The 24,334-nt window shown below is 48.3% G+C and overlaps 1 protein-coding gene across 1 annotated transcript in view; it reads right to left on the bottom strand.

The window, feature by feature from the left end:
* LOC140428791 (uncharacterized) overlaps positions 1 to 24,334 on the bottom strand; it is a 168,346-nt gene that overhangs the window by 46,239 nt on the left and 97,773 nt on the right. Inside the window, exons 4-5 of the mRNA XM_072515479.1 lie at positions 13,058 to 13,101; positions 2,337 to 2,391 (exon numbers count right to left, since the gene is read on the bottom strand). Of these exons, the coding sequence (XP_072371580.1) occupies positions 2,337 to 2,391; positions 13,058 to 13,101 (99 nt within the window). The remainder of the gene's footprint in view (positions 1 to 2,336; positions 2,392 to 13,057; positions 13,102 to 24,334) is intronic.

The raw sequence follows: 24,334 nt of genomic DNA, 5'->3' as shown, positions 1-24,334 counted from the left end.
GCTGGTACAGGTCGCTAGTCAGGAGTGTCTATCTGGTAGCGATCGTTGGAGTAAAACTTACGGTCTTCTTGCAGCAAGGGTCTCGAAGGGTGCGGAGAGGAGAAGAAGGGTTGAGTTGAACTTGGCCCCTATTCTTATAGTCCCAAAGGGCTTCCCGCCTCTCGGGGCGGACCTTGTACCTGGTTCCAAGTGATTGGACTTGGTCCCAATCACTTGGTTCGATATGCTCCAATACTGGAGTGATTCCTTGATCGAGGGGTGGTCGTTTACCTTTCTTTGTGTCAGCTCCTGCTGGCGCCGAAAGGTCTAGGTCAGCTTTATGTTGCTAATATGTAGCAATTGTTCCCGGGGATGGCTGATTAATATGCAGATAGCTGGGTTGTTGTGATGTTGATGGTTGCAGGTATCGGTCTGGACTGACTTCCCCAGAGGCGAATATACTGTTTTACCTGCAGCTGTCTGTTTGAGTCCTGTTGGCTGATTTTCCCATCAGCCTCTTCCGTTCGCCATTTTAGATCGGGGTTTGGCCATTCTAATCGGGAGTCAGCCATTTTACATGGCTACAGTGCAGAGTCGATGGGCCTAATGGTCTCCTTCTGAACTGTAGGGATTCAAGTTTGGCAGTTTCATGTTTTGAAAAAATGGCGCCAATGTGACGCCGATCGCCATATGCGGAATTTTCAACGTGCGGGGATGATTGCTGTGCCAAGGCATTTAAAGCAAATGTGGTTCCCGATGTAGCCTGGTGGAATCTCATTGGCAGGGCAAGGGGACAATCCCTCCAGAAAATTCTGTTGGCACAAATCACATTTTTGGCAATTGTAATATTTTGCACCGCCATTCCATTTACACCTGCTGTAAACAGGGATGCAAAATCTCGGCCTCAGTCTCAAGAGGATCATTTGGCCTATTGTGTCTGCATTTCCCCATATCTGTGCCTTTTCCCCATATCGTGCCTGTTCCCCCATATCGTGCCTATTCCCCATATCCGTGCACATTGTTTCTGTTCAAATAGTCATCTAATATCCACTTGAATGCCTCAATTGAACCTGCCCAACTACACATCCAGGTAGTTCATTCCAGACCCAAACCACTCATTGTGTGAAAACGTTTTTTCTCCCATCATATTTGCTTCTTTTGCAAATAATTTGGAATCTGAGTCCAATACCAACCTCTGGTATCCATTGACCATTATTCTCTGCATCCTATTAATCAGCTAATTTTGTATCCATATTGCTACTGTTCATTTTATTCCATGAGCTACAACTTTTCTCTCAAGTCTGTTATGTGGCACTGTATGAAATGACTTCTGAATTTACAAGTACACCACATCAACAACATTATCCTCATCAACACTTTCTGTCAACTCCTTAAGAGACTCAAGCAAGTTAGTTAAACATGATTTCCCCTTTAGAAATCCATGCTGTCTCTTCCTAATCAACCCACATATTTCCACGTGACTACGAATTATATCCCAAATAATTGTTTATATTCTTCGAATTGAAGTAATTGTAAAGAGATTAACTATATTGCCATTCCCAATTAATTCCCAAGTGGGACAAGAAACATTCTCCAGCTCAACTGATGCAATTAGATTTCAAAAACTCTTTCTCATTGTACGCGAAATCATGTGAATGTAAATTTTCCAGCATTATAAATACTGGCGAATGAATGGATTTCAGTTTGCAATGAATAGGTGTCAGCCGGGTTTAGTAGAATGCAGTGGTGTGTCTGGGTCAAAATGTTTTTGGTTCAAATCCCACACCAGGATTTGAATGCAAAAATTGAGGCTGACACTCCACAGGAGTAGCGAGTGCTGCGAAAGTGAGGGAATACTGCATTGTCAGAGATGTTGCATTGTCAGATAAGATGTTAAACTGAGGCAAAAAGAGAAACTACTGGACAACCTCAGCAGGTCTGACAGCATCTGTGGAGAGAGAAGGGAGCTATTGTTTTGAGTGTGGATGACTCTTTGTCAAAGCTGAGGCTCTGTCTTCCCTCTGAGGTAGTTGTTAAAAGTCATATGACACTATTTCAAAAAAGAGAACTGGAGTTATTCCTCATATCCGTTCCAATATCTATTTCTCAATGAACATCATAAAAAAAAGATCTGATCATTGTTACATTGCAGCTTATGGACTTTTATTGGGCACAAATTGCAGAATGTGTCTAATATAGTGAAATTGGCTGGTGTGTTTGCAGCATTACAGCAGTGACTGCACTATAAATGGTACTTCATTGGCTCTGAAGCATTTTGGAACATTTTGAAGTTCCTGAAGTGTTTTTTCATTATTACATATTTCTGAATAGCATGTTATGAACATAAATCAACCTACCTTGCGTACTTCTTTTTTTGTAAGGCTACTTTTCATATTTTTCTTCTCTGTTTCTCTGGAAACATTTACAAAAAACAATTAAAATACATAACAAGAAAAGGCTCTCTGGACAATAAAGCCCAAACCATCAACTCACAATTTTCCCCCCAAAACTCTCCAATTTGGGAAGGGAAGCAGAATGAAATGAAAAATCCACATTAATAAACAGCATCTTTTATATATTGATCCAGCCCCTTCAATCACGTGCTGCGCCAGGAACCATTTTCACAAATTCATTTTGGGACAAGGTGTGGGAGGACACTGTTCAAGGCTTACGAACTTTGTACTTCTGCATTTTTGTCAGCTTCTAATTTTATCTTAATCATCCAAATTAATCAATTATGCACAAATCCTTTGCATTGACTCTCTTCTTCATTTCAAAAAATATTGTAATGGCTCCTCTTGTCACAACATCGTTCCTCAATTATTTTAAGAATATTTTATTATCCAGGAATCTTTTGGATATTTACTCATACTTGTTAATATTTTTTGCCTCAAGTCCATTGGATATAAATTACACAACCCAATTTACTGTCACTGGAATTCATCTAATACTCTTTGTGAAGTAAATGAGGAATTGACATACTATTCACTACATCTTGATAATTTATCATACTCGGTCCACTTGTTCTTTAATCCTACATCCACTATTAACAGTTCAAACTTACTGCTTTTCATATCGCTGTTTCCTACTTTCTTTAGTTACCTGTAGTTGCCTTTGTCTGATTCTCTGCCATAATTTCCTTGTACCTTTTATTTTTGCTTTTATGGGGGTTCTCTTAGCCTCCTTACTGACCCACCTTTGTCTCGATTTTGTCAACTACATGCAGCAAAAAATTATTTTCCCAACCTTCCATTATTATTGTTTAATTTCTGATTCATGTGTTCAAGACAAAGCAGCCCACTTGATTGTTACTTCCTGCTTCCACAAACATTCACTCCTTCCACCACCGACACACAGTTGCAGCTGCATGTACCATCTACCACTGCAGGAACTCACCAAGGCTTCTTAGGCAGCACCATCCAAACACAGGTCCACTAACATCGAAAAAGACAAACAACAGATACCTGGGAACACCACCACCTGGACGTTCCCCTCCATGCTACTCACCATCCTGACTTGGAAATAGTTGTTCCTTCACTGTCACTCAGTTAAAGTCTTGAACCCCCTCCCTAAATGTGGTTGTACCTACACCTCAAGGGCTGGGTGGCACAATGGTTAGCACTGGTGTCTGGAAGGGATGGGTTAATTCTGTCCACTGAGGATACCTGGCAGCCTTCCAGGGCCAGGATGTTGACTGGGACATAAGCGCCAGATGTCCAAACTTCGGCGTTCGCATACCAAGCTACTCTTGTTTAATACTTGTTATCCAACTATTTGCAACATCTTGCTGACTTTCCCAGCACTTATCTCTCCTAGACTTGTTTACTCCACTATATAACTATGAGGCCCTTCTGCTTGTTCATTGGACTTCACCTCGGACCTGAGTTGCGACAGGTGCCAGGAGCTGAATCTCAAAGCAGCCATCGACACTGGGGTCCCCGACGAGCTGATGGGCGAGAGATTCTTGTGTTGTATTCTTATCTTATAATATTATATTCTTAGATCATATTATTCTTATCACTAAAGTAGAATAGACAAACTTATGTTGTGTTCTCTTTATTACATTGTGTCCAAATCACAAAGAACCCTTGGAGTAATCCAAGACAGTGCCTCATAGTGCCAGGGACCTGGGTTCAATTCAAACTTGAGTGGCTGTCTGTGTGGCGTTTGTACATTCTCCTCAAGTCTGTGTGAGCTTTCTCTGGGTGCTCCAGTTTCCTCCCACAATACAAGGTGCAAATTAGGTGGATTGGCCATGCTGAAATTGCCCCTTTGTGTCCACAGATGTGCAGGTTAGGTTGGGTTGTGGGGATAGGATGGGGGAGTGGGCCTAGGTAGTTTTCTAATTGGAGGGCTGTGGCCAGTGGTGTTCCGCAGGGATCAGTGCTGGGACCTTTGTTGTTTGTAGTATATATAAATGATTTGGAGGAAAATGTAACTCGTCTGATTAGTAAGTTTGCAGACGACACAAAGGTTAGTGGAAATACTGAATTTCTTGCCAGTTTGTGCTCCCAGGGGGATCCCAGGGCAGCACGGTAGCCTTGTGGATAGCACAATTGCTTCACAGCTCCAGGGTCCCAGGTTCGATTCTGGCTTGGGTCACTGTCTGTGCGGAGTCTGCACATCCTCCCCGTGTGTGCGTGGGTTTCCTCCGGGTGCTCCGGTTTCCTCCCACAGTCCAAAGATGTGCGGGTTAGGTGAATTGGCCATGATAAATTGCCCTTAGTGTCCAAAATTGCCCTTAGTGTTGGGTGGGGTTACTGGGTTATGGGGATAGGGTGGCGGTGTTGACCTTGGGTAGGGTGCTCTTTCCAAGAGCCGGTGCAGACTCGATGGGCCGAATGGCCTCCTTCTGCATTGTAAATTCTATGATCTATGATAAACCAGTTGCAAATCACCTCCGGAGGGTCTCCCAAACTGGGAGTCAACAAAGAACAAAAGAACAAAGCACAGGAACAGGCCCTTTGGCCCTCCAAGCCTGTACCGGTCATGATACCAATCTTGGCCAAAACCCTCAACACTTCTTGTGCTGTATCGCTTTACAGCGTTAATGTATCTGCTTTCACAACCTCCCCAGGCAACGCGTTTCAGGCACTCACCACCCTGTGTAAATATCTGCCTCGCACATCTCTAAATTCTGCCCCATGGACCTTAAACCTATGCCCCTTGGTGACTGACCCCTCCACCCTGGGAAAGAGAGACTGCCCATCCACTCTATCCATGCCCCTCATAATTTTGTAGACCTCTATCAGGTCACCCCTCAACTTCCATAGTGTTATTGAAAACAGTCTGCGTCTATTCGGCCTCTCTGCATAGCTAACACCCTCCAGACCAGGCAACATCCTGGTAAACCTCCTCTGCACCCTCTCCAAAGCCTCCACATCCTTCTAGCAGTGTTGTGACCAGAATTGGGCGCAATATTCCAAGTGCTGCCGTACCGAGGTTCTACACAACTGTCCTAACTGTTGACTCCGGGACTGAATTGAATTTGCATTCCCGTTGGGTCCGCTATTTGGGGAGCAATTTGGACATGCTAATGGACCAGCAGTCTGCCCACATTAATTTAGAGAAATTCCCATTCCTGCTGGTATCTGATTGGTTGGGCCCGGAATTGGTGATGTAGAGCTTGACAAGTAGGGCAGCACGGTAGCATAGTGGTTAGCACAGATGCTTCACAGCTCCAGGGTCCCAGGTTCGATTCCCAGCTGGGTCACTGTCTGTGCGGAGTCTGCACGTTCTCCCCGTGTCTGCGTGGGTTTCCTCCAGGTGCTCCGGTTTCCTCCCAGTCCAAAGATGTGCAGGTTAGGTGGATTGGCCATGATAAATTTGCCCTTAGTGTCCAAAAAATGTTAAGTGGGAGTTACTGAGTTACGGGGATAGGGTAGATGCTTGGGCTTCAGTAGGGTGCTCTTTGTAAGGGCCGGTGCAGACTCGATAGGCCGAATGGCCTCCTTCTGCACTGTAAATTCTGTAAGCTGGGGCTGCTTATAAGCACTCCACTCTACACACTCTCATTCCAGCTAAGTAGATGGCAGGACAAAGTGCCCTCCCCCCCGCCCCCAACCCCTTGGTTTCAGGACCCGGAACTCAACAGGATGCTTGATGCAGTAGAGGAGAGGTGGGACACCCTCTTCCCCAGTGTGGCAGGGGGCTCCAGCACGCCATTGTGAACCAGACCTGAGAGGAGGTGGATGAGGCAGTGAGTGCGCCAGGTTTACCAGGCAGATCGGTACGCAGTGCAGGAAGAAGATGAATGACCTTTTTAGCGCATCTCGGGTGAGTTACTACCCCTGTTCCCGATATCACTCCTGTCCCTCATTCCTTACATCATACCCCCAATCCTGACAGCACAATAAAAACCCACCTGCCTGCTTCTCCCTTATATCCCACCCTGCACCAAACCCCCAAACCTGCATTATCCTTTTTAGTCAGGTGTCTTGCACACACATGTCCCTGTGTAACTCACCTCCATGCATCTCGCCATGTCCTTTATGTGTCCCCAAGGAAAAGGAAGCCCGCAACTGTCGGGAGCGGAGCATTCCAGACCTCACAGCATTCACACCCACAGAGCAGAGGGCACTGGAGTCAGATGCGGAGGTTGACATCCGACAACCAAGTGAGTTGCCAATGCAAAATGAGGTGCCTATGACAAGTGAGTCACCCACCTCCGCCAGACCACTCTTTTCCAAAATCTTACCATGTTTCCTTGTCTTTTGTCTTGCAGGATCACCGTCAGGCCACGCTGACCTGTCTGGGTTACATTGCCCCGAGACACATCCCCAGCAAATCCCTGGAGCACCACTCTGGGGAAGACGACAACATTTTGTCACTTGTCACCTGAACCCTCCACCATTGTAGAGACCATCACTTCAGTGGGGCATTTTAGTGATGAGGCTCCTGGGTTACCTTATGGTGCAGCACATCAGGTGGAGGTAGTGTGATGAATGTAGGAATTTCAGGTGTATTGCCTGATGAGTTAGTATTTGACTGCTGCAATCATGTTTAAAAATAAATACGAATTTGAAAGAGAACAAAGGTTTAGGATCCAGGATTGCAATTAAGCCATTGTAAATTGCTTCAGCTAATGCAATTCTGTTTGGATTAAGGGGATTCCCATAGAGTTAAATAAATTTCAGAATGGATTGGAATTGTTTATTGTCATGTGTCCCGAGGTACAGTGAAAAGTATTTTTCTGTGGGATCTGTTTGCGAGAGCTCGCAGAGAGTCGTCATGCTCCAGCGTCATCTTGTGTACCCCTTGGTACCAACTTGATAAGATGATGTCGTTACTGGATGGAGCTATGTTATCAGGCATTTTGCATAAAGCAGGTTAGTGGAGTTCCAGATGAATCTATGAACAGGAGTCAAGCAGTTTTCTCTCTGCAGTTCAGTTAAAGATATGTCCGTAGATATGTTAGCTGACTTTCAAAGAAGTTCAAACTTGTCTGAATAGAAGCTGAAAGCAGATTCTGAAGTAATACAGCCACAGTTTCTGCATGGTTCTGGCAGAATTTAGAGCTTTTCTTTAAAGCAATTGCTCAACAAAGGGCAGCAAGGTGTCACTGATGTCTCACGCTGCCAATTCCAGCCTCGGGTGACTGTGTGGGTTTCGTTGGGGATGCTCCAGTTTACTCCCATAGTCCAAATATGTGCAAGTTAGGTAGATTGGCCAATTACTTTTGGAGCAAGGTATCCTTTCCTCGCAGGCTTACAAAATTAAAATAATTGGGGTTTCTGTCCAGTGTCCCAGCCACTGTTTGGGTCTGGTCTGTTATCGCAACAGGCGGGATACCCATGGGAGCAGGCAGTTGGAGGGCTATCCGATCCCAGCTTGCAACTGCAATCTGGATAGGTATCGCGGTTCTCGAAAGAATAATTCCACCACTGGTGGAAATGCAGACGCAGAGCCAGGATTTACAGGATAGGGTGTCAGCAACTTTCCAGCACCTTCAAGTGTAGCTGGAGGTGTCCAACCATCTTCAGGTGCAGCAGATTGTGCCGACAATGTGTGGTGCCCAGGCTAACAAGGCGTCCATGGTGTAAGGTCTGAGAAAAGACATCAGAGCCATTGGTCAAGACATCCAAGGCTTGGGGAAAACTGTGAGGTTGATGGCTGAGGCTCAGGACAGGTGAGCCCAGTCACAGGCAGACATGTCCCTGGCCCACATGGACATTGCTGCAACGTTCCAGAGCTTGGCCCATGCACAAAGGGTCATGTCTGAGGGCATCCAAGGTGGTGGCCGGGCAGTGACTGACCTGGGCTAGTTACAGAGGTACGTGGCACAGTCCCAGAGGGACATGACCAAGGCAGTGAGGGATATGACTCAGTCGCTGAGGGACATGACCAAATCTTAATACTACATGGTTGAAGGCATCAAGGCCCTGGTGCACACAAGGGTGCGCAGTGGCAGGTGACCATGAAGCCTCTGGAGCTCAATCTGGCCTCAACCCCCCCCCCCTCCCATGGAGTAGCCTGGGAGCCATTGAACACCCCTAGGGAGGGGGAAGTGAAGGGCCCATGCCGGCACCACCCGCAGTGAATCCCCCCCCTTCACACTGGCGGATCTCATGAGCAGCGGGCAGTACAGGGTGGCACCTCACCATCTGTGACACCAGGTCAATCCAGGTTCCAGCATTCCAGAGAATGGCCACCAAGGGCATCTCAGGTCAGAGGGCAAGAAATGCAGCAGGCCTCCTTCACCTCTGATGTGCTGTCTTGGGTCACACCTAGGGGAGTATAAGAACATGTAAGATAAGAACATTAGATATTAGTCAAGTTGGCACGGATGCAGCACAGAGGTTAGAGGTGAGGATCAGGGCACATCAATGTATATAGTCACAAGTAAACACCTTTTCACCAACATTCCAACCTACTTCAATCTTCTGTCTGAAGGGTGAAAGGGATGAGCTCGGCTGGATGCAGAGAATATGTCAGTTGGGGGCTGTGGGGGTGGGGAGGGCTGTTAGAGGATAGGGCGGGTTAGGGCCCCCAGGACACGTGAATGGTCCACCTAGGGTCATCCTTAGAGATTGCAGGTAACAGGACCAGAAGTATGAGGCCGCCTTGTATGATACCTTACCCAGTGAGCAAGCCGTCATCACACAACATCTCCATACCTGACCTCACCCCACCCCCTGAAAGATTATATGGGCCCGTGAGGTGGATTGGCCAGCACACATCCAGGGAATATCCATATGGACAGAGGAATGTGATCCTGAAAGCAGGAGTCTGATTTTGTCAGACGATGAGGAGCAGCGGAGCTCATCCTCTGTGCTGTGGACAAGATCCAGTGATACTGCCTGCCCAGGGTCAATAACCTGAGGTGATGTTGGTAGGACCTTGTAGGGGGAGACGGAGCTGGGGCGGTAGCATGGAGTGAAGGTCAGTGTGACAGGGAAGGTGCAGTGAAGGGAGGATCGAAGTCTGTAAGCAGTTATGGGGACAGGGGTGCCATTTGGCAGCGAGGGGGGGATGGTTTTGCAGAGGTGGGAAAGGCGATGGAGTTGATGGTGGCCAGGCCTCTTAGTTGGCAAACCAGGAAGTGATGAGGTTGTCCCATTTGTAGTGGCCCTGGAACACACGTTGGGCGGCCTTTCCTGCCAGCTCGGGCTCCATACCCGGTTCTTACTCCTCCTCCAGTCTGTCCCCTCCCTGCTGCGCAGGGTGCAGCAGGCCAGCATTATGTTCGAGACCCCCCTGGGCTATGTTGAGGACCACCCCCAGAGCAGTCAAGGCATTGGAAGTGCATCCCGAGGATGCGGATGGACCGTTCAATAATGCTCCTGGTTTGTGCATGGGCATCATTATAACTGGTCGCCGCGTCGGTCTGGGGCCTCCGGACAGGCGCCATAAGCCAAGACCTCAGAGATTAGTCCTCATCACCCACAAGTCAACCCTCACCTGATGGAACACCTCAAAGGTGCCGGGAACCAACAAGTACGCTAGGATGTATGCATCATGTACATTGCCTGGGTATTGAGCACAGACATGCATGATGTGCAGCTAGTGGTCAGGGTTTGGAAGCCCTTCTAATTGATGAAGGGCCCCCCCCCCCCCCCCCCCTCCCACCGATGATCCGGCGCTCATAGTGCCATCAATCACCCCTTTGACCGAGAGCATGCCAACGATGGCAGCACATCCTGCTGCCAGGGCATCCTGGTGTGCTTGGGCCAGATTGAAGTGTATATAGTCCGCTGCCTGGGTGCAAAGGCCATCCGTAACAGCGCGGATGCACCTGTGTGCTGATGTCTGAGACACCCCACTCGGCTCCTGCAAAGGCACAGTGGCATAAATGTTCAGGGTGTCACTTTGACGACCACCGGGAGAGGTTGTCCTACTCCATACCCTTTCATGCCAGGTGGGCCACCTGGCAGGTCTCACTGGTTAGCCAAAGACTTTGATGGCATACGCAGTCCTGCAACTCCTCGAAGGACAGGCACCAATGCAATTTACATGCCCTCATGCAGTGCCTCCTTTGGACCGCTGACACTTCTGGGGCAGGCTCCTCATGTCCAGGGTCTTCCCCGAGCTGGCCCTATGCCACCTCCGTGCATCCATAATGGCAGCTGTGGCCAGGTAGATAGCAAGCATTGCTGGCAGTACTCCGAAATGCATTCTTTGCAGGTCGGGAAAAGAGAAGGCATTTAAAAACAGATGCAAAGTATTAATTTAGTGCCTCAGTTATGTCGTCTGCAATCATGTGTAAATCACTTTTGTTATCTAGAATCGGCCTTATTCCTTCTTTTACGATTCTTTTACCATTTATATAGGGCGGAACAGTAGCACATTGATGAGCACTGCTGCCTCACAGCACCAGGGTCCCGGGTTCAATTCCGGCCTGAGTGACTGTGTGGAGTTTGCAGCTTTTCCCCATGTCTGCGTGGGTTTCCATTGGGTGCTCCGGTTTCCTCCAGCAGTCCAAAGATGTGCAGGTTAGGTGGATTGGCCAAGCAAAATTGCCTTGGCGTCATAAAAGATGTGCAGGTTAGGTGGGGTACAGAAATATAGCACAGTGGAGTGGGCTTATGTAGAGTGCTCCTTCCTGCACTGTTGGAATTCTATATTTGAACAGAAGACATTGGGATTCACTTTTATGCTTGCTGCCAGTCTCTTTTAGAAACCTGGAATAGAATCATAGAAATGTTACAGCACAGAAGGAGGCCATTCGGCCCGTCTTGCCCATGCCAGCCCGAGGACACTTAAGTGTCCTTTCTAATCCCACCTTCTGGCACCTGGTCCATTATCCTGTATCTTACAGCACTTAAGGTATAGATCCAGGTACTTTTTAAAAGAGTTTAGGGTCTTTGCAGCCAGCACCAACTTGGGCAGGGAATTCCAGACTCTCACTACACTCTGCGTAAAAAAGTTCTTCCTCATGTCCTCTAAATACCTTTTAATAATTCTTCTTTCCTTCTGTTAGTTGCTTCTTAACCACTTTTTTGAACCTTTATATTCTTTTTGAACCTTGGTCCTCTATTAGATTTTCTATCTGTCATAAGCACAATTTTTCTTCTTTATCTTAATTACAATCACATTTTTCATATAGGGAGCTCTGTATTTGTTGCCCTAACTTTCTCTTTTAAGGGAATATATCTTGACTTTGCACAAATCATCTCTTTTTCAAGGTAGCCAATTGCTCAGTTACCATTTTCCTGCCAACGTTCTAAGAGCGACCAAACAAAAATATAGAAGGATCTTCTCAAGACCACCCCAAAGCATGTAGATTACTGGCTGGGAGGATAAAGCTACAGCTCATTTGGCATGGTTCTACCCATTCCATGAAGGCACAGACTGTTTTGAGGCTCAGCCACTTGACAGCAAGGCAGAATGGCGGTGACAGAGGAAAGAGAGGAGAGCTAACCAAGCGCACCATATTCCACTTCCTCTGTGTAACAACATACCCCCTACCACAGAAGAACCCCCTACCACAGAAGAACTGGTGGATCCAGAATCGGGCTCCTCTGTCATCTGAAGACACACCAAGCCTGACGGCGGTCACCCATGATTGTGAGGGAAACGACCGCCAACGGGTCGGCCGAAAATACATGATACAATGAATATCATCCCCTAAATGTTGGCCTACTGATCTTGATCTACTTGACCCACCTTATTTCCAAGAACCAGATCCAGCAGTGTCTCCTTCCTCACTGGAGTGGGAACACACTGAAGAAAAATTTCCTGAACACCTACTTGGAACTCTTGCCCTTGTCTTCCCTTTAGATTACCACTTTCCAAGTTTAAATCCTAACTAAAATGTCTAATTACAAGTATTCTCTAATTCTTGCAGCTCCTCCACATTTCTTTGCAAAGGTGTTCCTCCAAATACAAGTTGATGCTTTAAAACTACACCAAGCAATGTACTTGCACCTTTTTTGTTCCTTAGCTCTAGCCAAATAGATTCTGCCCTTGATCCCTTCAGAACATCCTCTTTCTCTAACACTGCAATATTTTCCTTATTCAATACCACTATCTCTCCCTCTTTTCTTCCTTTCTTATTTTTGCTGAACATCTTGCATCCAGGAATATTGAACACCCAGCCCTGTCCTTGTTTAAACCAGATCTCTGTTCGAGTCACAATATAATATTTCCACATGGCAATTACCTCCTGGTTTTCATACCCCTGCCAAGTCTGTGAAAATCCTCCCCAATAGCACTTGGAAAACTCGCCACAAGGAACACTGTCTCAGCTTTGCTCAGGTGCAACCTGTCTGGTCTGTATCGGTCCCACTTCACCTATGGTTGGTCCCAGTTACACAAGGATCTAAAGCCCTCCCTCCTGAACCATTTTTCCAGCCACAAACATGGCTCAAGATCCACATCAATGTAGTGGACTCTTAACTAAAAATAAATGCTAATCCTGACCAGTGATATCCCTATCCCCTGAATGGATAAAAAAGTGAACTTTGGAACTTCATACCCACAACCTTTACAAATCATTAGTTCTCACTTGCTGTGAGGGTACCAACCTCTAAACACCTCATGTGAATTGACTTGATTTTGCAATATTTGTTCATTCAATCTCACATGGTGATGTTTCAAAATCAACAGGAACATTAAAACTGTAAAATTTATTACATACCTTTTATTTGCATAGATTCGTTCAGACACTGTCTTGTATTTCATCTAGGAAAAGTAGAGCACTAGGATTAAATCTATGTTTTTATATTCACTTATTTTCTTCCATTCAAGGTATTAGCTCCTCCCTACAGTGTCTTATATTGTTTCATAAACTGCAAGTTGAATTTACTCAATGATGTCAAATGAAGCTCAGAGTTGCCCGAGTTCTCCTGGCTAGTATTGGGATAGTGTGGTAAAACCCTTTTGTCTGCCCTGTGTTTCTGTTTATCCCTGTCCTGCTGCTTGGTTTGATCTAGTCTTCTGGATAGCTGCTACAACATTCCTGCACCATTTGCGATTTCTGTTTAAACTACAGATTTTAGGCAGACCTGGAATATCCTTGCTCTGATGGACTGACCCAAAACCGCCCTTTTTTTTCTGTGGCAGAACCCATGATGTCGATGTGATAGTCATGACCAGCAGCCAATCGGTGAATATAGGATTCTCCGGCATCTCCTATTGTTGCTTCTAATTGGTGAAGCTAGTCAGAAACTTTCAAGAAAGAAGGCGGGTCTTGAACAGAGCTCTATTTTTGTCCTCAGTCCTGAGAGGTTTTCAGCCAGTTCGCAGCTGGGTGGCACTTTCAGCGGCACTTTCTCTCTCGCCCAGGCAATATTTCAAACCTCAAAGCCAGTTCTGAGAAGGAAAACAACACTCAAATTTGTGGAAGGCTTCTGGAGTAAAGAAAACAAGTCACTCACCAGGTCTGTAACCTTTAACTCTGCGACTGAAGGGCTGGGAAGAGCTTGAAATTGAAGCTTATAGTGTGAGCATTTGTGATGAATCCGCCAGTCTTGTACAAAATAGACTGCTAGTTTTAGGGTCAAAGGTGTATTAATCACACAGGGAGGCAAAAGGTCCATCTGGTGGTAGAAGAGCACTAATCTGAACATCCTGTGTAGAGCATCGCCTGGTGGCCAGCGATTGGAATTGCGCTGACCTGAAAATCCTTGTATCCATCTTCATCTGGTGGCGGAAACATGGAACTGCACTGACCCAAAGGTCCTTGAGCAAATCTATTTCCCAGAGGCTGCAACGGCAGTACTGAAGAATAATTTCAAACCTACCATTTAATACTTGTTTATTTTATCCCCACTAACCCTTACCTTGTGTCTGTCTTGCAGGAGGGTCGCGAGACTTTGCTAGTGTCACACGGGAGGGTTTAAACTAGTATGGCAGGGGGGTGGGCACGGGAGCAATAGGTCAGAAGGTGAGAGGATTGAGGGAGAACTAGGGAATAGGGACAGTGGGGCTCTGAGGCAGAGCAGAAAGGGAGAAGTTGCTGAACACAGCGGGTCTGGTGGCCTGAAGTGCATATGTTTTAATGCAAGAAGTATTACGGGTAAGGCAGATGAACTTAGAGCTTGGATTAGTACTTGGAACTATGATGTTGTTGCCATTACAGAGACCTGGTTGAGGGAAGGGCAGGATTGGCAGCTAAACGTTCCAGGATTTAGATGTTTCAGGCGGGATAGAGGGGGATGTAAAAGGGGAGGCGGAGCTGCGCTACTGGTTCGGGAGAATATCACAGCTGTACTGCGGGAGGACACCTCAGAGGGCAGTGAGGCTATATGGGTAGAGATCAGGAATAAGAAGGGTGCAGTCACAATGTTGGGGGTTTACTACAGGCCTCCCAACAGCCAGCGGGAGATAGAGGAGCAGATAGGTAGACAGATTTTGGAAAAGAGTAAAAACAACAGGGTTGTGGTGATGGGAGACTTCAACTTCCCCAATATTGACTGGGACTCACTTAGTGCCAGGGGCTTAGACGGGGCGGAGTTTGTAAGGAGCATCCAGGAGGGCTTCTTAAAACAATATGTAGACAGTCCAACTAGGGAAGGGGCAGTACTGGACCTGGTATTGGGGAATGAGCCCGGCCAGGTGGTAGATGTTTCAGTAGGGGAGCATTTCGGTAACAGTGACCACAATTCAGTAAGTTTTAAAGTACTGGTGGACAAGGATAAGAGTGGTCCTAGGATGAATGTGCTAAATTGGGGGAAGGCTAATTATAACAATATTAGGTGGGAACTGAAGAACATAGATTGGGGGCGGATGTTTGAGGGCAAATCAACATCTGACATGTGGGAGGCTTTCAAGTGTCAGTTGAAAGGAATTCAGGACCGGCATGTTCCTGTGAGGAAGAAGGATAAATACGGCAATTTTCGGGAACCTTGGATAACGAGAGATATTGTAGGCCTCGTCAAAAAGAAAAAGGAGGCATTTGTCAGGGCTAAAAGGCTGGGAACAGACGAAGCCTGCGTGGAATATAAGGAAAGTAGGAAGGAACTTAAGCAAGGAGTCAGGAGGGCTAGAAGGGGGTCACGAAAAGTCATTGGCAAATAGGGTTAAGGAAAATCCCAAGGCTTTTTACACGTACATAAAAAGCAAGAGGGTAGCCAGGGAAAGGGTTGGCCCACTGAAGGATAGGCAAGGGAATCTATGTGTGGAGCCAGAGGAAATGGGCGAGGTACTAAATGAATACTTTGCATCAGTATTCACCAAAGAGAAGAAATTGGTAGATGTTGTGTCTGGAGAAGGGTGTATAGATAGCCTGGGTCACATTGAGATCCAAAAAGACGAGGTGTTGGGTGTCTTAAAAAATATTAAGGTAGATAAGTCCTCAGGGCCTGATGGGATCTACCCCAGAATACTGAAGGAGGCTGGAGAGGAAATTGCTGAGGCCTTGACAGAAATTTTTGGATCCTCACTGTCTTCAGGGGATGTCCCGGAGGACTGGAGAATAGCCAATGTTGTTCCTCTGTTTAAGAAGGGTAGCAAGGATAATCCAGGGAACTACAGGCCGGTGAGCCTTACTTCAGTGGTCGGGAAATTACTGGAGAGAATTCTTCGAGACAGGATCTACTCCCATTTGGAAGCAAATGGACGTATTAGTGAGAGGCAGCATGATTTTGTGAAGGGGAGGTCGTGTCTCACTAACTTGCTAGAGTTTTTCGAGGAGGTCACTAAGATGATTGATGCAGGTAGGCCAGTGGATGTTGTCTATATCGACTTCAGTAAGGCCTTTGACAAGGTCCCTCATGGTAGACTAGTACAAAAGGTGAAGTCACACGGGATCAGGGGTGAGCTGGCAAGGTGGATACAGAACTGGCTAGGTCATAGAAGGCAGAGAGCTCCATCCTGGGCAGTTGGACATTCCTGACCTCTTCGAGGACCATCCCAGGATGGCTGGTAGGCTCTTGATGGTTCAGGGATAACGCTGAGAACCTGGCTAATAACATCAGTGCGGAGCCTGGTAATCAATGCGGAGACCCGATAAAACAAACCTGACTATAACCTATAACCTGACTGCTTACCACTGGCTGGAGACTAATGGCAATCCCACAATCCTTAGAGAGTATGAGCTTCCCCAATGGGGTATCCTCTGCCTGCGCTATTTATCAACGCATCATGGAGAGCATCTTGAGAGGTTTACCGCGTGTCGCTGTCTAGTTAGACAATGTTTTGATTACAGGGACGTCAGAGCAGGAACATTTGGAAAATTTGGAGACTGTCCGCAGACACTTTTCAGAGGCTGGAGTCCGTTTACAACGTACAAAGTGCGCCCTTCAGGCGAAGGAAGTAGTCTACCTGGGTTATCGGGTGGACCGCGAAGGTTTGCACCCTGTCAAGAGAATTCAATTGGCCCCCCCACCCCCGACTGACATTTCGCATCTTTGTTCTTTTCTCAGCCTCGTAAATGATTACGGGAAGTTCCTCCCCAATCTGGCAACTACGTTGCCAGCTTGCACCTTCTGCTAAAGAAGAATCACACCTGGGTTTGGGGTCAGCCGCAAGAAACCGCTTTCCGGCGGGTAAAACAACAATTGTTGTCGTCTGGGTTACTAACCCACTATGATCCTTTGATCATCACGTGTGATGCATCCCCATATGGTATTGGGGCTGTCTTATCCCACAAGATGGAGAACTGGTCCGAGCGGGCGATAGCTTTCGCCTCCCGCACATTGACTGCAGCGGAAAAGAAGTACGCGCAGATCGAGAAGGAGGGCCTGGCGGTAGTCTTTGCGGTGAACCGCTTCCGCTAGTATGTGTATGGCCGCCACTTCACTCTCGTGGCTGATCATAAGCCTCTGATGGGACTTTTCTGAGAGGATAAGCCAATACCGCCCCTTGCTTCTGCACGGATCCAGCGCTGGGCTTTGTTGCTCACTGCCAACGAGTATTCTCTGGAGCACAAACCAGGAACCCAGATAACGAATACCGACGCACTGGGCCGATTGCCTTTATTGACCGGCCCCATGTCGACCCCCACGACCGGTGAGGTGGTTGCAACCCTAAATTTTATGGACTCCTTGCCTGTCACGGCATCACAGATCCGTGAGTGGACCCAGACGCAGCCAGTCCTGTCAAAGGTTCGGCACATAGTCCTGTATGGTGGACAGCATAGACAGCTCTCAGGCGAGTTGCGGGCATTTTTCTTCAAGCTGTCAGAATTTAGCGTGGGAGACCCGTGTGATTGTCCCGGAAAAAGGACAGGAGCTGATCCTAAGGGACTTGCACAATGGGCATCCGGGTGTGACCAAAATGTAAATGTTGGCCCGGAGTTATGTCTGGTGGCCAGGCCTCGACACCGACATTGAGAAAGTGGCCCAAATCTGCTCCATTTGTCAGGAGCATCAGAAGCTTCCGCCGGCCGTGCCCCTACATCACTGGGAATGGCCAGGGCGCGCTTGCATGTGGATTTTGCCGGCCCTTTTCAAGGATCCATGTTCCTTCTATTAATCGATGCCCAGTCTCAATGGTTAGTGATGCATAAAATGGTGGGAACAACGTCCTGCGCAACAATCAAGAAGATGCGTTTGTCTTTCAGTACGCATGGCCTCCCCGAGGCGCTGGTCCCAGACAACGGCACTCCGTTCACAAGTGAGGAGTTTGCGAGGTTCATGAAGATGAACGGCATACGCCATATCCGCACCGCTCCATACCACCAGGCTTCCAATGGGTTGGCGGAGCACGCAGTGCAGACATTCAAACGGGGCCTCAAGAAGCAGTCTTCCGGGTCTATGGACACGAGACTGGTTTGTTTTTTGTTTTCATACAGGACCACTCCACATGCGGTGACTGGGGTAGCTCCCGCGGAACTCCTAATGGGCTGGAAAATTCGCACCCGCCTCAGCATGGTTTTCCCGGACATTGGCGCAAAAGTACGGCGCACTCAAGAACGGCAGGGACATGGGTTTTCTCGGCATCGGCCGATTCGGCAGTTTGCACTCGGTGACCCAGTGTTCATTCAAAATTTTGCTGGTGGTGCCCAGTGGGTCCCTGGCGTTATCTTTCGTCGAACAGGCACTATCTCTTACCAGGTGCAAACCCAGGGCTGTCACCAGCACAAGCATGTAGACCACGTTTGGTCCAGAAGACCATCTCTTCCAAAGATTCCCTGCTCCCGGAGCTCATTTCTACAGCCACAGAGACCAGGCACAGTATTCCTCACAATCGTCCTCTGGTGCCGCACACAGAACCTGCGCAGGTCGTTGCAGAAACACGTGAAGTTAGAAACGGCGAGATGACGGAGGCAGTGGACTCCGTTAGGAGTTCCGCGGACTCCGACTCCAAGATGGAGACACAGGATGCCTCAGAGGGGGAGTCCTCGGGCCCACGGGCCGTGGATGTACAACCGTTACGCCGGTCATCATGGAAGCACCGTTCTCCGTCTCGTTACACGCCACCCGATCCAGCACCTCGTGCAAATGGTGTCCGGCCTGCGGCAAAACGAGTACGACGTTCTCCTTCGCCAGGGCCTTCGGTGGATTCCTTGGACTTTGGGGGGGGGGACGGATGTTATAACCTGCTGCTTACCACTGGCTGGGGACTAATGGCAATCCCACAATCCTTATGGAACATGTGAGCTTCCCCAATGAGGTGGGGGGGGCGGAAAAATCATGAGCAGATTCCCTGCATAAATAGAGCTGACCAGTTTCGAACCAGCTAGAGAGGAGTGAGCAGCAAGGGAGTTGCTGCTGCTGTTGAGTGTATATATATATATATGTTCTTGTAAATAAATGTTATTTCTTTCTATTCTTCAACTCGTGTTGGATTCTTGTGGCTCTCACAAAAGCGGCCACCCAGGCTGTCATTGAGCGGTGCAAAATGCGGTGCAAAATGCGGTGCCGATGCCTCAACCGCTCTGGTGGTGTACTGCAGTACATCTCTCAGAGGGTCGCTCACTTTGTGGTGGTCTGATGTGCCCTCCACAACCTGGCAAAGCAGCAGGGTGATGTGCTGGAGATGGAGGAACATTTGACCACCGAGGAGGAGGAGGAGGGCGTTGAGGAGCTGGAAGACGAGCCGGGGAGGTCCCACAGGCCAGCCGTGGGATGGAGAAGATGTGGCAGCGGTGAGGGTCCGTTTAGCACGGAGGGCCAGGTAGACCCTTGCACGCTTCACATAGGATATGGCCTCGTCCGTAATTGCCCCGCTCCCATTCCCTCCTCCCCTTTCCCTTCCCCCTACCCATTTCTCCCACCTGTATTTCTCTCTCCTGTATTCTGACTCATCGTTGTTCAAGATCTGACCCACTACTGTTGTGTCATCAGCAAACTTGTAGATGGAGTTGGTGCCAAACTTTACTCCACAGTCGTGTGTGTATAGCGAATATAGTAGGGAGCTAAGTACGCAGCCTTGCAGGGCCCTGGTACTGAGGACTATCATGGAGGAGGTATTGTTGTTTATCCTTACTGATTGTGGTCTATGGGAGGGAGGGGCCAATTCCTATCTTTGGGAGTTTTGATATGAGCTTGGCTGGTATTATGGTGTTGAAGGGGGAGCTGTAGTCAATGAATAGAATCTGGCGTAGGAGTCCTTGTTGTTGCGAGCTTTAAAGAACAAGAGGTGGCGAGACACAGTGAGCAAGCAGAGGAGAGATCAAGTGAAAGACTCAGAGTGAGAGAGGGAGAGAACCAGTGGGAGACACTCAGTGAGAGCTGTAGAGAGTGATAGCGGGAGTGATCCGGTGAGAGTCTTCTGGAGTGAGAGACGGAGACTCCCAGTGAGAGCCTGAAAACATGGGCAATGTCACCCCCACGCACATGGGCACTGCCCCACACCCCCGAAGTGAGGCACACCACGATGGGGTCCCTGGGTTTCCCCCAACTTCAGGAGTCCCCACACCTCTAACAGCAACCCCACCCTTCCAGGAACCCCAACTTCAGCTCCCAAACCTACTTACCTGCCCTGCACATCACCACTCTTCAAACCCCCCCCCACCTTGCTTTCATGTGCATGGCCCTCTTTGGGCCCTGACCCTTGGCAGTGCCGCCCAGGCATCTGAGCAACATTGTAGTGCCACCTTGGCATGCAGGCAATGCTCCTGCCAGCTTGGCAGTGTCATCTGGGCATGTTGGCAGTGGCAGTGCCAAGGTGCCAGCTGGGCAGTGTCAAAGTGCTTGAATTCCATGGGGAGGACCAGGGGACCATCCTGCACTGACCCTGACCACCCAAGGGTCTCCGATGGCCAGGGAGACACCCCATCATCCCGGGTGCCATTACGCCTGGTCCACGTTTGTGTGGACCAGTGCTGAACGGTGCCCGGCTGCAGCATGGCTGGGACGCTGGAGAATTGTGGGATGCCAATGGATGCTGGGTAAGTTTGTCGAAGTTGGTCCCGCCCCTTGTGGGCAGGATTCTGACTCCAGCACCCCGTGGGACCTGGCTGAATCCCGCGAGCTAACCCCTGAGGCTCCCCCCACCTCATGGCACCGACAGTCCTTGAGGCCTGCTTTCGTCTTGACCAGGATCTGCATGCTTGCGGCCATGGAGCAAAGAGTGGACCAGCTTCTTCTGGGACTGCGCCACATCACCCATTAACTGTGCCACCACATCCTGGGTTTGTGTCACATCAGCCAGTGATTGCGCCATCTGCCTCAGGGACTGGGTTACCTCTCTCTGTGCCAGTGCCACGTCGGCCAGCACTTGGGCAATGCCGCCGACGTTCTCAGCCATGGCCTGCTGTGACTGGGCCACGCTCAGAAGCACAGCTGCAATTTTCAGGTGACACTGGCATATGGTTGCCTGTGTGGTGGCAACCCTGTCCTGAGCCATGGCCACCGCTTGCACAGAATGGCCCAGGCCTTGGACATGCTGATCTATAGCCAAAACCCTCGCCCCCAATGCTTCAACCACAGATGCCAGCAATGCGGTGTTGGCCTGATTGGCATGACATGGTCGGAACTACCAGTTGCATGTGGTTGGACTCCTCAAACTGCACCTGCACGGACCGGATGCTCGCCGACAATCCCTCAGGTAGTCCTTGGCTCTGCGACTGTCCGTTCCAGAAGCTCGAAACCCATCTAGACGCCAGCTAGTTCCTGGGGTACACCTGCTCTCCCACCGTCTGGCCCTCGGATGTGCCTAACTCCACCTGCTGTTCTGGATCAGCTATGTGGTGCAGGCCAGTTAGTGTCCCAAGAGCCTCTTCACTAAAGTGCCCTACCAATGTGAGTTTCTCTGGGATGGTTGAGGGTGTTGGAGACAGCTGTGACGGGAAGTCAGTGTCATCCTTAGACTCAAGCTCTGGGGTGCCCTGCATCTCGGGTGGAGGGCTGGCATCTGAGCTGCTCTCATAGAACATAGAACATTACAGCGCAGTACAGGCCCTTCGGCCCTCGATGTTGCGCCGACCTGTGAAACCACTCTAAAGCACATATACACTATTCCCTGATTGTCCATATGTCTATCCAATGACCATTTGAATGTCCTTAGTGTTGGCGAGTCCACTACTGTTGCAGGCAGGGCCTTCCACGCCTTTACTACTCTCTGAGTAAAGAACCCACCTCTGACATCTGTCTTATATTTATCTCCCCTCAATTTAAAGGCATGTCCCCTCGTGCTAGACATCACCATCCAAGGAAAAAGGCTCTCACTGTCCACCCTATCCAATCCTCTGATCATCTTGTATGCCTCAATTAAGTCACCTCTTAACCTTCTTCTCTCTAACGAAAACAGTCTCAAGTCCCTCAGCCTTTCCTCATAAGATCTTCCCTCCATACCAGGCAACATTCTGGTAAATCTCTTCTGCACCCTTTCCAATGCTTCCACATCCTTCCTATAATGCGGCGCCCAGAATTGCACACAATACTCCAAATGCGGCCACACCACAGTGTTGTATAGCTGCAACATTACCTCATGGCTCCTAAACTCAATCCCTCTACCAATAAAAGCTAACACACCGTACGCCTTCTTAACAACCCGGGTGGCAACTTTCAGGGATTTATGTACATGGACACCGAGATCGCTCTGCTCCTCCACACTGCCAAGAATCTTACCATTAGCCCAGTACTCAGTCTTCCTAATTTTCCTTCCAAAATGAATCACCTCACACTTTTCTGCATTAAATTACATTTGCCACCTCTCAGTCCAGCGCTGCAGCTTATCTATGTCCCTCTGTAACTTGTAACATCCTTCCACACTGTCCACAACTCCACCGACTTTAGTGTCATCTGCAAATTTACTCACCCATCCTTCTACGCCCTCCTCCAGGTCATTTATAAAAATGACAAACAGCAGTGGCCCCAAAACAGATCCTTGTGGTACACCACTAGTAACTGGACTCTAGTCTGAACATTTCCCATCAACCACCACCCTTTGTCTTCTTCCAGCTAGCTAATTTCTGATCCAAACTGCTAAATCACCCTGAATCCCATGCCTCCGTATTTTCTGCAGTAGCCTACCATGGGGAGCCTTATCAAACGCTTTACTGAAATCCATATACACCACATCAACTGCTTTACCCTCATCCACCTGTTTGGTCACCTTCTCAAAGAACTCTATAAGGTTTGTGAGGCACGACCCACCCTTCACAAAACCCTGTTGACTATCTCTAATCAAATTATTCCTTTCCAGATGATTGTACATCCTATCTCTTACAAAACCTTCCAAGATTTTCCCCACAACAGAAGTAAGGCTCACTGGTCTATAGTTGCCGGGGTTATCTCTACTCCCCTTCTTGAACAAGGGGACAACATTTGCTATCCTCCAGTCTTCTGGCACTATTCCTGTAGACAAAGATGACTTAAAGATCAAGGACAAAGGCTCAGCAATCTCCTCCCTAGCTTCCCAGAGAATCCTAGGATAAATCCCATCCGGCCCAGGTGACTTATCTATTTTCACACTTTCCAGAATTGTTAACACCTCCTCCTTATGAACCTCAAGCCCTTCTAGTCTAGTAGCCTGAATCTCCGTGTTCTCCTCAACAACATTGTCTTTTTCCTGTGTGAATACTGACGAAAAATATTCATTTAGCACCTCTCCTATCTCCTCGGACTCCAAGCACAACTTCCCACTACTGTCCTTGACTGGCCCTACTCTTACCCTAGTCATTCTTTTAGTCCTGACATATCTATAGAAAGCTTTAGGGTTATCCTTGATCCTACCTGCCAAAGACTTCTCATGTCCCCTCCTGGCTCTTCTTAGCTCTCTCTTTAGGTCCTTCCTAACTAACTTGTAACTCTCGAGTGCACTAACTGAACTTTCATGTCTCATCTTTACATAAGTCTCCTTCTTCCTCTTGACAAGTGTTTCGACTGCTTTAGTAAACCACGGTTCCCTCATTCGACCACTTCCTCCCTGCCTGACAGGTACATACTTATCAAGGACACACAGTAGCTGTTCCGTGAACAAGCTTCACATTCCCATTGTGCCCATCCCCTGCAGTTTTCCTCTCCATCCGATGTATCCTAAGTCTTGCCTCATCGCATCATAATTGCGTTTCCCCCAGATATAACTCTTGCCCTGCTGTATATACCTATCCCTTTCCATCACTAAAGTAAACGTAATCGAATTGTGGTCACTATCACCAAAGTGCTCACCTACCTCGAAATCTAACACCTGTCCTGGTTCATTACCCAGTACCAAATCCAATATGGCCTCGTCTCTCGTTGGCCTATCTACATACTGTGTCAGGAAACCCTCCTGCACACATTGGACAAAAACGGACCCATCTAATGTACTCGAACTATAGCGTTTCCTGTCAATATTTGGAAAGTTAAAGTCCCCCATAACAACTACCCTGTTGCTTTCGCTCCTATCCAGAATCATCTTTGCAATCCTCTCCTCTACATCTCTGGAACTTTTCAGAGGCCTATAGAAAACCCCTAACAGGATGACCTCTCCTTTCCTGTTTCTAACCTCAGCCCATACTACCTCAGTAAACGAGTCCTCATCAAACGTCCTTTCTGCCACCGTAATACTGTCCTTGACGAACAATGCCACCCCTCCCCCTCTT

This window comes from Scyliorhinus torazame, chromosome 8, assembly GCF_047496885.1.
Source record: "Scyliorhinus torazame isolate Kashiwa2021f chromosome 8, sScyTor2.1, whole genome shotgun sequence".
Lineage (NCBI taxonomy): Eukaryota > Metazoa > Chordata > Chondrichthyes > Carcharhiniformes > Scyliorhinidae > Scyliorhinus > Scyliorhinus torazame.
Note: the sequence above shows the minus strand (reverse complement) of the source record. Positions and strands in the feature narration are given on the sequence as shown.